Source organism: Syngnathus typhle, linkage group LG4 (assembly GCF_033458585.1).
Source record: "Syngnathus typhle isolate RoL2023-S1 ecotype Sweden linkage group LG4, RoL_Styp_1.0, whole genome shotgun sequence".
NCBI classification, from domain to species: domain Eukaryota; kingdom Metazoa; phylum Chordata; class Actinopteri; order Syngnathiformes; family Syngnathidae; genus Syngnathus; species Syngnathus typhle.
The window spans coordinates 16,301,074-16,313,329 of NC_083741.1; the positions used below are offsets into that span (position 1 = coordinate 16,301,074).

Genomic DNA, 12,256 nt, shown 5'->3' on the forward strand with positions numbered 1-12,256 from the left:
GAACACAAAATGCAAAATGTGACTTTTTTGGCATAAACAAAAATGGCATATTTGCATTTGTTTGTGTGTGTGTTCCATGTGTGAGACAGTATACCGTCAAAAATTTCCAGCTCGTCAAATTGCTTCTCACTGTGGAACATCTCAACATAGATATTGATGATGTAACCTGAGAGACAAGACGCTCATTAAACTATAAACACATTAAGCAAATTCCACCAGACAACATTAGGCACGTCTGAGTTTTCTAATGAGATTCAATACATATCAAAAGGAGGATTATTCAGTCAGCCTGTTCATCATTACGGTTAGAGAACTGTGCTTCACATTTATTTAGCAACATGATAAGGGACAAAAAATGGAAAAATTCTCAGTGATAAAGTGCCCGTCAACATCACTGCAAACTACAACCGTAATGAATAACAATAATGCAAAACTGAGCAGTATTATCAATTGCAAGGGCAGAATGTACTGGATCTCATTGAATACAAGAGTAGCTAATGACATGGCATGCGATTATTAAGCCATAGCCAAGTAAACCTGGAAGCATGCGAAGTAGCCAGGAGCAGGTCTGGCTGTTGGGGTAATTGCTGGGGAACATAGGACTCAAAATGACTCCCGATGATGAAGACCTCTCCTCATTGGCTGGACACTGGGCTAGAGGGGGAAACATGCACGTTATAAACTGCATGAAGAGGAAAAACGTTATTGTGCAAACTACACCTCAAAGTGACACAGTGAGTTTTCTTATTGTATTCAAGGTTGTTTTTCTGTTTACTTGTCCACTCATGTTAACACGTTAACGATAACTGTTAACACTGGATGCGTGATAATCAAACAAAGCGTTCATTCTTTTCAATCCATTCAGCAGCCTTGAGTACAATCAAGAAATAAACAGAACGTACTGCCCCATCTCTAAGTGTCATGGCAATAACCACTTTCACATGAAGAGAAGGTGACCTCTAATTGTGCCAAAGGAGCACTTAAGTTGCATGATGTTACAGTAAGAGCACAGTCTTCTATCTATTAAACACAATGGGCAAAGCGGTGACAAAGCCTGATCCTCTCGGCAGCGCTGCATCTGCTGTGAGAGAAATAAATGCAACCGCTCACTCTTTTCACAGATTCCACAAAGAGCCTCAAATTCATTTCCAGAGAAGATGTACTGATGATGCTTACAAGCAAGTGTTCCTCTTGAGACACTGAGATGACTACGTTGGCTAAATTATTTAAAAAGAAAATATTAAACAAGATCAATCAATCTTTATATGAAAATATAAATAGCTTTTTTTAGCAAACATGATACCGAGATGAACAGTGTGTAAACGAAGAGGTATGTTTTCCTCCGCAGATGTATTTTTTTGACAGGTTTAGCATTTTGAGCGTAAAAGCTAGTATATTCAACTTTTTGGGGGGATGAGAAATATGTAATTTTCATATACAATGATAGATTGTATGTAAATATTTACACGTTTCTGTTCCAGATGATGACAAAACTGAGAAAAGTGTTGACTCACCTCCTACTTGCAATAAAAAATGTAAATACTTTTTCCCACATACTACAGTTTTTTAATGCCCTAGTCTATTTACTTCAGTAAAACCCAAACTTTAGTTTATTTTACTAGATTTTGAATTTTAACAGAGACTATAATACATCAAGTTCAAAGGAGCATATATCGTCAAAAAGATATCGTGAGGAAAAGTATTGCAAGAATAACTTCAGCAGACATTGTCGTTTTTGCCATATATTGAATCATGACATTAAGCCTCAGTTTGGCTCTTTGTATTTCTTCCTTAGGAACAAACACAAACAATTATGCAATCACAAATTTAAACTTTAAAAATTATGATTTTCATATTTTGTATTTTCTTTTTTACAGGTCCTCAAGCACACATTTATTCTCACAATAATTCATCTTTACACGTGGATCTCTGATTAACACATGGATTCTGCCTTACCTTGACATGTTGGCGGTGGCGCCTCAAACAGTAAATGGGAGTTGAGCGTACACATGAGCTCCGCCTTCCCAACGAGTGTGTATCCAGGGAGACAACGATAAGCCACAATATCGCCTATGGCGTGGAGAAAATGAATTATTAAAAAAATAAGAATAATAATCAGTCACTCATTATACATAATTGATTGAGAAGCGCAGATTTTCAAAATGATAAATACTGAATAGTGGCCTCAGGTCTTACAATAAATGTTTCCGTGTTTTGCTGCATTTACTGTTCTATTGATGAACGTTTGCATTTTTTTTTGCGTGGCATCTTGCAAAGCTGCTGCTGCACTTGATGTTGATGGTATGATGTTCCTCTCTCATATTGTTAAAAAAGTACAACTGTCAACTGATATTTCTTTTGACTATCAAGTACGTGATCGTTTTTATATATAATTTTTATAAATCAAATCTATAGACTTTTCTAAGCAATATATTTTGGTCGGTTTTAATGCTTTTTTTTTTCTGTCCACAGAGAGATGATAACATATTTTACTGTAAGATATTGAATTTTCCATACTCCTGACAGGGACAATTGATGGTGGCTGTCTGTTTAAAATTACACCTATGGTTGATTTGAAAGGTCACACAAAGCAAGGCAGTGAGTGCATTATATAACATAGTGGTGAGGGAAAATAGAGGCCTTGACAAGTGATTATTTACCCGAAAATTGATGTTTTTCAAATCCCCAGCACATATTCAAGCACAATGAAAATATTTTCTTTATTTGAGTTGGTTGTTATATGTCATTGTATGTGAATGACAATGCATTTAAAAAAGGCAATATTCAGAAAATATATTATGAAAGCAATTGATTAATTTTTCAGCTTGGTTTCCCCTCAAACGTCATTAACATCAAGTGATCATACACAGTATTCTGCATTATTACCTATTAGAAATTCTTCATCCTCATAGATTATGTCAGCATTCTCCACTACAGGGGGAGGAGGGCATTTCTTCAGACGGTAGGCTGGAAAGAAAAAGTATATATTTATATAATATAGTTTGATTAAATATAGAATGTTGCAAAAAATGCATTTGCATATTTGCAATTTTATTTAATGCCTTTGTGCCAGCAACAGTTCCAAGAAGTTAGCTATTCATATAAGAGCTTCGTTTTATGAGCAATACAAACATGGCCCATGGCCAGTCTAGTTTCCTTTTATAAGAAAACTTAAGGGTTTAAAATTAGATATTGTTTTGAAAAACAATATGCTCGTGTACCATGGAAGTTGAGAATGAAGAATCCTCCGGTGGAAAAGTCCGAATGAAAGCGGATCAGAACCTTGGAGCTGGAACTGTAGGCTGACTCTAACGCCGTGTTGCCGCTGAAGACTCCCAGCTGAGGACTGGATGCATCTCGACCGTCCCTGCATGAGGACAGGTGAGAGTACAGACGTGTGACAATAATTTTTTTTTAAATAAATAAATAATTAAACGCGACTGCATAAACACAAGCTTTCCTGGACATCTGGTGTTTGTGACAGGAAAAATGTGATTTTAACGATTCATATTTATACTCAGTCTTCTATCACTCAGTGTGAACAAGTCGAGCCCTTAAAATCACAAGATGACACGATAATTAAGTATGACCAGATGCTCTTTTAGTATTATTACCGCCTCTGACATAACTTTAATTTGCTGCCATTTGCTGTCTAATTTCAAGAATATATTTATTGTTTTGCAATCAAACAAGGCCCATCTTGTTCTGAAGCGTAAATAAAAAGGGAATAAATGACAAGCAATTATATACGGTAGTTTGTACTCATTTAGGTCTGGGGTGGCCCGGATTTATATTTTGTCACCTTTGTTTGCTTTTTCACCCTTTTTCAAACAAGTTCATTGAACGCTGTTGGATTAAAGGCTTAACTTAGCTCATTAAAAATTGAATGTTGTTGAAAGGTTACATTTTCTAAAGTTCCTAAATGCACCTTTTTGTTTTTAATGAGCGTGCATTTGTATTAAACAAGGCTTGTAAAATTTTAATTCAATAAGTGTGCCTGGAATCTCTTGGCTGCTCAATAATTCAAGGTTTCCGTAGGTGTTGAAACTCTTTAAGTGAATAGAAATGTACTGTTTGTCTATTTAAGCACAAATTGAATACAGAATGTTGAGTGTTTCTTATTTTTCAGCCTGAAACTCACACAACTACAGTTTTTATTAACCAAGCACCCGCGCCACCTTTTTATTTTATACAATTTGATTTAAAATATTCTTTGGTGGCTGGTATCTATAATTCATGCTTAATTTTGAAAAGTGCATACATTCTCCTTTAACTCAATAAAATCCTGATCTTAGCTGGAGCAGGCTGTTTATATCTTTTATCAAAGCGTATCTTCCGTCGAGTGCATGGTATAAGCTTATGAGCAATATACATATACGTATATATATATATATATATATATATTGCAGTTCATATTGTAGTTTAAGCAATTGCCATACATTAATGAGAGCGTAAGATGAATGTGTCCCCATAAATAAATTGATGTCCTTGCTGGCTAGCAAAATGCATATGTGAGGATTTGGAATTGTGACAAGAATGTTCACTGTAAGGAGAGATTCAAAAGTGATATATCAGCGTAACATTACCATATTGCAATACATCATACATGCCATCTTTTCTAGCCCAGAAGATAGCAAAGTGGAGTATCACAGTCTAAAGCCCCCCCTTCCCACTAAGCGATGAACAATTGTGAGTCTTTTCCAAGGTGGCAAATGTTGCGTTGTTGTCAGGGTTCGTTCAAGGTTGCAAATGTTCCAAATAAAGCCCCAGTATCTTACTAAATAAGGGATGATCAATCAAACAATTGAGTATGGAGAAAGGTTACTATGGATCATCACGATAAAGGATGATCAATCAAACAATTGAGTGTGGAGAAAAGTTACTATGGATCATCACGAGTGTAAAGGTAATATTTACTTGGCACCCATAACGGGTGATTGGAACCATAATTTTTCATTAGTATAGAACAACGGCCTACAATGCTCCAAAATATCAGAATTCACCTGGAATCAACAGCTACACAAGTGCTAAAGGTTCAAACAGGACAATGATTCTAAATACAATCAAAATTTGGAATAGATAACGTGGGCTAGTATTTAGTATTAAGCCTCTGCAATTATCATCCTGAAGCCTCCACCATGAAATAAAGATCAATCAAAAAGTTAATAAAAGTCCAACATGAATATTACTTTCCTGCACATGGTAAAAGTTTAGAAACTTCTCATTACAACTGTGTGGACTTAAAAAAAATAATCTCCAAGTATCGTTCAATGCAAGGAATGGGGTGGTGCTGTCGTTCATCAGCAGGCAAAACAACAGGGAAAGTTTGGCAACATCCCCTGACATTTGGATACACTGCCACCGTTCCCCGGGAGTTAATGGGCATGCTGAGCCAAAAAGCAGCAAGGGCAAATAAGTGAGATATGAAGAACATAGCAATGTACAAGACGCGGCATTCAGCACTATGATTAATGAGAACATGGAACAAAAGAGGAATGGGAAAGAGGGAAGCTGGAATAGATGCTAAAAAAAGGACTTGCATGAGAAGCAGTATTAAGTTTCAAAAGCTTTTTTTAACACAATGTGCTTGCATAAAATGAAGCAAACCCTCCTTATATAACACAGTTGGAAGACAACATGTTTTGCATTTAACCCCATTCCAATATGCGTTATCATTAATGTACCTTCAACATCATTTGGAAATCATTGACATGCTAAACACTGTCAGATGATGCTAATCTTTGCGTTCAACAGAACTCGATGTGCAAAGTCACTACTCACTAAGCAAGCGCTGCCTGATGCCTGCTACCTCACTTGTTTTATTTTGGTCTCAGTAGGAGACTTGATAAAGAGAAACCAAAGAGCCCGACAGTGTCTTTAACACAGCGGTGGATCATTAAGAATTGCAAACATACAACTTCGATTTGTCCCTTTAGAGGCCATGAGAAATGTTTTGGATGCATCATTAAATGCAACCTCCAGCAATTTTGTTTTTTTTATGTTTATTGCACTTTTAGGGCAGTGGAAAAGCCTGCATAGACAATAGATTTGTTTCAATGTTATTTCAAAAAGCCTTGTTGGCATCCAATAACCCATTCCTGATTATGTCATTTCATTATTTATCATTGGCACAACCAAATTAAGGACAGTAAAGCAACTACCAAGTAGGTGATTCAAAAGAAAGTTCCCATCTTTTGACAGGCTGATTTACTCCAAAATGTATTGAATTGAATATAGATTGAGCTTTGCATTTGTTTTTGTCAAATATCGCATTGTAAATTATATTTATTTTGCAACAGTACAAGGTCAGAAAGGGATTTTCAACATGTCAGTGCAGTGGACAGTGTTACGTGAGCACAAGTATCACTGAAATCCCCGTTCAACTGTTGACTCATTTGGTTGTGGGCTTCTCCTAACATGTACCAATAGACTCTGAAGGGCAGCAAAATTGAAAGCAAGTGCTCACCGATTGCATTGCCTTCCATTTCAACTGCTCACTTTACAGCTTGACTTTTCAGCCTTCAAATTAAATGCTTAGACCAGTTCCACTTGATTTTTAGCTTCACTCAAAATAAATTCTACAACATGCCGCCAACGAGTAACTAGTAAGTGAGAATATTGTCCGGAGGTGACCCGATCTTTTTAGATGCAGCCCAGTCCCACTGGATCTGGCAACTCCGGCTCCAGTACGCCTTTCATTACATTCCCCACTCTTGACTGAATCTGATCATTACGACCAGAGTTACCCAGACTCCCTGGGCTCTTGGGCTCAGTCGGGGCCGGTCCACTGAGTCAGATTAAATTGGTCAGTGGTCCCATTGTAAATGCATTACTCTCAGACTACCTGTATTACAATCTTAGCTCCACATTGAATCCCATTATAGCTACAGTAGAGCCAGGGTGTGCATAAACTAGAGTATGCATCGGGAGGCTATGAAGTTGGGATCTCTGCAAATCCACCAAAAAGCAACCACTACAATGAGACTCATATACTCGCAGCTATAAAATGTAATACACTTGCACCTGTAATGAGCTGTCGAAAAAAAATCCGTGTGTCATAGAGCTACATAAATAGAAATATGTTTTTAGAAGTCAGTATGGTGCGCCACTGCAAATACACAAGCATAGACAACTAGAAATGTATGTCCGTAGATAAAAAAAAAGAGTACATTGTATTTGTACATTCCAGCGGGTTTAGGCTTACCATACGGCAATGTAATCAGTGACAGGCTCAGTCTGCAACAAGGTAAAGTTGATGTAAACTCCATGTCCGTGGGGAACGACGATGAGCCAGCTACAGTCTTGGGAGTTAGGGTATTCATTGGGGTACTGAGGCGAGTAAATGGTCCCATTTTCAGCTGTGACATTGTAGCCACAGGGAGCTGCAAAGGCAGTCATAAAAGATTATTTATTTGGAACTGTCCTTTAGTTCCAAATAAAACATTTTAAAACATTCCAGGCCTTCAAAACTTGATAGAAACAGGCTGGAAGATGGGCTGTAGCAAAAAGCTACCACTCGTTTAGAAACGGGCATTATAATTGGTTAAAATTTCGTGTATTGTGAAGAATTCATTTTTTGATTTCAATAATTGATATTTCTTCATCAATGTCCAAAAGTAAACAAAAACATACAAGATTTTGTTCTCACCCTCGCAACGTGGAAATGGGTGGTTCCACTTCCGGTTGGTCCCATGCACACATGTGAGGACCGGGTGTCCGATCAAAACGTAGCCGGGATAGCACAAGAATGTTATTGACCGGCCAGCACTGTAGTCACTGTTGATGATGTCACCATTGGTGAAAGGGGAAGGGTCCAGGCAGTTTTGAAGTTGATAAGCTAAAAGCAAACATTACTGTAAATTAGTACATACACTTTATTACATCACATTTAAATCTATTTCATATGACCAATGATATCCAAACGCAATGTGATGGAATAACCAATTCAGTAAGAAAAATTGGATCAAGATCATTTCTGAGTGATGGGAGTAGCATTCATTTGCATCATGGGCTTCAAGAACAAGACTGGTCTATTTTGGGCATGCAGCATTAAAAGTCATTAATGACAACAGGCGTGATTGATGAGAAAATTGTCTAGACTTTAAGTAAATGTGTTTAATAATGGAAGAGAGTTTTGCACCACTGCAACCAGTTGAAAGATGTGTACTGACACACGTGTGCTGCCATTTAGTATTTGCTCAACATTTACAAATCCAGATGGGAAGTGTCTCAAAGGATACTTCAGAATGACAGGACTCAGCTCCTGTGGGCCACAGCTCAACTTAGTCGAAAAAAAACAACACTCACGCATGGGTGTTTGGTTTCTTCCATGACCACGCCCAGAATTCTAAATGCTAGGATTTTTTGTTTTGTTTTGTTTTATAGGATGGCTAACTTGGTTTCAACCACAAACAATGGTCATAAAAAAATTGTCTGTGAGGAAACCAATTTTTGGCCACTTTGATGTTTACCACATTTACATATGTCACTCTTTCGGCAACAAATGTCGGTCTTCCATGGAGCTAGAATAGGATGATGCCTAAGGTTTGGCGTCGCTTTAAACTAAAAAAGGGACGAAAATTAAGTTTTTGTTATTACTGCAAAGTGAAGTTGGAGGGGATTAGAGACAGGATCAAAGGACATGTGATATCGCTGTCTATCACTGATTTCTATCTATCTAATTTTCCCCAGTGTTATCCAAACATTAATATAGTTCTGTACAAAATCTTATTCATCCCTGTCTCGTAGGGATAGTTAGTCTACTCTCTGTATAGACCATGGGAGTTCACAGGGACATAAATCAAAGTGACAGGACTTGACCGGTGCAAATTCAGGTCAAAACAGGGGCAATTATCTCATGCATGTAAATGTAGGTGGGCATGTGTGTCCTTTAGCAAGTCAGGTTACGCCGCCAGTGACATGTTTTGTGTTTTTGATGGGAACCGCTCGACGAGAAGAGTAAAGTAGACAAGATGTCAGCCTCTCATGGGGGCTTTGCCAAGGCGCCATCCTTTTTAAATAATTAGAGCAAAGCCATAAGGTTGCACACACTTAAAACAGCCTACAACATCATACATACTCTTTGTTAGTTGGCAATGGCCACTGCATTTGGATGGTAAATCATAATCTGCACTGAAGTACTTTTTTATTTCATCATTTAAGCAACTTGAAATGATCAAACCAAATGAGACCAGAGACAAACCAGAGTTGAGGAAAATCAAGCAGATGTTCAAATCTGTTTGGTTTGTCGCTTTCAATTAAAAAAAACAAGTCACTTTCTGATTGATATGATTCATGACAATCCAAAGTGCACTCACCTTGATAAGTGAGTTTGAAGCCCATCCTGTTCTCGGAATGGTCACTGTAGAAGTGAATGATGGTCTGGTGGGTGGTACTTAGAAGAGACGGTGGCACTTGCGAACCAGTGAATTGTCCAATAAGAGACGAGCTGTGCTGTGGTCCCGACCGCACCTCGAGGAAGTCGTGGTTGTCTTCAGAGGAAAAGTTGTGGAATTGAATATGGGCTCCTGCGATGAACATAATAAAAATGTTAATATTGTTTTTTCATTTTACACTCAAGGAAACACTTGTGCTCACTGTTAAATTACTTAGCACTTTGATTTAATAGTGTAAAAGCAAGCACATTTCTTGCGCATATTCCAAGCCCACAACCAGATGTTATCAATGTCAAATTTAAAACACAAGACATCACACGCTTGCCTCTAATTAAACGCACGATAAGGCTTTTAATAAACCGTGTGTCACTCTCAGTGATGTTGTGCTGTAAACGACACCAGCAGATGTACTGACATTGCCTAATCCTCTTCAGGAATTATCCCTCGGTGCATACTAATACTTACCATATCCTGTTGGCAAGATGATCTGCCAGGTGCAGTCCAGGTTGCCGGGGTAGTTGCCGGGGAAACCCGGACTCAGGATCACTCCAGTGACCTCAGACAATACCCCGCCACAACGGGCTGACAGGATGAGAGAAAGGCTTGCGTTAACGATGCTTCACATGCGCTTCAAGACAATATTAAATGATGAAAAACACCAGCAAAAAGAAAAGACACAGACTAAAGTCACATCTTTTGTTTGGTTGGTTATTATCATCCTTCCAGTTGTGCTTTTAATTATATTATAAAACGACCCAATAAATATTTGTGTATGGCAAATATTGAGAAAGAGACATCAATTGCGAGTCTAAGAGTGATACTTTTCCGTTCAGGGTGGCTAAGATTGCTCTTTCATTAAAATGACAATTTTATTTCTTTAATATAAGAAAGACTATATTTTTCCCCAAACCTTTTTTTTTCTTGTAATATAACCACAATAACAATATTATGACCTGCCCATAATATTACTACTTAGTTTTTGTAATTTAATGTTTTAATTTTCCTCCCGCTTTGTTTTCTTTTTTTTCCCAGTATTACTCTTGAATGCCTTCATTCGTCTGTGACATCAATGGGCATTACAGAAAGAGGAACAATCATTTGTTGGCTGTATGTGGACGTTTACTTTTATAAGAAACGTATTTGGTTAGAAAATCACCTGGTTTGGCATATGATTACAATGTTGAAACACACATTGCAGCGAGAGGAGCCGGACGCCCGGCTAAGAATAGCTTGTACTAGAAAATCTCCGTATTACATGGAATGAACCTGCTACAGATGTAGACGTAAACCATTAGGGCCATAACACAAACAACAGTGGAACCAATTCATGAGTGAACATGTTCAAAAGCTTTGTCTTGCACCACAAAACTGCTTCTGTAGCCTCTCGTATGGTACTGTGAATCAATTAAAGAGTAACTTCACCCTCTTGTCGTGTTCATTGACTCCAGGTGGATGTTCATTGCAAAAATGTGTGCACCTTTTATAGAGCATACCAGTGTCTAAGTGTGTGTGCATGTGCATGTACCTATACAAAGCGGAGGTGGGTAGTTCCATCTGCGCACAGTTCCAGGCATGCAGGAAATATGAGAATGGCCCTTGACAGGACAAAAAGTGTTATATGGCAATTGTTTTGGAATGTTTTATTGTTATATTTTGGGCTATAAGTGTTACCTGTAAGGTGTATCCAGGGTCACAGGTGAAGGCCACAACCTCATTGACCATGTATCTGTCTCCTGCTTTTATGCCGTTTGCTGGAATCATCGGCTCAGGACAGGTTGTCAGACCGACCGCTGCAAAAAAGTTGAGTGTAAATGAATGATTACTGATGCATGTATAGCTACAGTACATGACAGCAGTCGCACTAACGCCAACATTTCAACAATTCAATGTCCTAAATTAATCTTACATAAGAAGCATGTTTTGGAATGTGTCACGTTTTAACCTGCATACCATTGGTCATTTTCGCAAATGATAAAGGCTCCAGGTTATGCCTTTGTTCTTTTATGTGTCTATCTGTGTTGCTGCACAGTTTTGTTGCTTAACACTGCAACTATCAGCTATTCATTAGCCTGTCTATGGCATTTTCATCGTGTGTCAGCATTAAGCGAGTAGACTTGTAGACTTCAAGGAAAAGGTTTTCTTCAATAAACAATGTCCACTTTTCTTTGTTTTAAGTTTACCTTTTAAAATATATTTCAACTGCAAGTTGCAACAAACAGTTTGAAATGTCTTTTTGATGAATTACTCAGAAATTCTGTCTGCCCAACTGCTGCTTGTTGTGAAGTGAGTCAAGTTCACTGCTGCGTAAAATTTCAGTTCTGAAGCCTCCTTTTGTCCCAAGCAAAGTGACAGAGGGGGGATAAAAATTGTAAAATCAATTCACTCAAATCATTCTCGTTATGAAAGATTTGATCACAAAACGTGTGTGGCTTTTTCTTAAATGAACACGTTTGACATTGCTATCGTGTCAGCTTTTAATTATATTGCGCTGTCATGTTAAAGCAAATTAATAAATGCAACAATATTAATTTGCTTTGAAAATACCTGAGTAATCAAATAAAATGGATGGATGGATGGATGAATGATGATCACAATTAAGTATAAAGTCTCCTTTGTAATATATACTCCTTGTAGCCTGTACCCAAAAAGAGGAGTTTCTTTGCATCGAAGTTTATGCAAAGAGCTCACGTAATTATATTGTTGCGTTTTGGTGAAGTGAATGAGTGTTCCGTCTGTACGACTGGTCTTTGAATGCACCCCGCTTCAATGGCAGAACGCGGATAAATTTAAAGACATCAAATGAGAATAATCCTTTATAAAAATTAAAATTGACTGACGCAAATGTGAGGTCTTCATGTTTT

The 12,256-nt window shown here is 37.7% G+C and overlaps 1 protein-coding gene across 2 annotated transcripts in view; it reads right to left on the minus strand.

Annotated features, from left to right (window-relative positions):
- Window positions 1-12,256, minus strand: part of LOC133152939 (CUB and sushi domain-containing protein 1-like) — a 290,934-nt gene that overhangs the window by 34,199 nt on the left and 244,479 nt on the right. For both annotated transcript variants that reach the window (XM_061276928.1, XM_061276927.1), the window contains exons 41-51: window positions 11,067-11,185; window positions 10,921-10,990; window positions 9,861-9,977; window positions 9,318-9,527; window positions 7,649-7,837; window positions 7,205-7,382; window positions 3,222-3,367; window positions 2,887-2,967; window positions 1,957-2,070; window positions 538-654; window positions 95-166 (exon numbers count right to left, since the gene is read on the minus strand). In XM_061276928.1, the coding sequence (XP_061132912.1) occupies window positions 95-166; window positions 538-654; window positions 1,957-2,070; window positions 2,887-2,967; window positions 3,222-3,367; window positions 7,205-7,382; window positions 7,649-7,837; window positions 9,318-9,527; window positions 9,861-9,977; window positions 10,921-10,990; window positions 11,067-11,185 (1,413 nt within the window). The remainder of the gene's footprint in view (window positions 1-94; window positions 167-537; window positions 655-1,956; window positions 2,071-2,886; window positions 2,968-3,221; window positions 3,368-7,204; window positions 7,383-7,648; window positions 7,838-9,317; window positions 9,528-9,860; window positions 9,978-10,920; window positions 10,991-11,066; window positions 11,186-12,256) is intronic.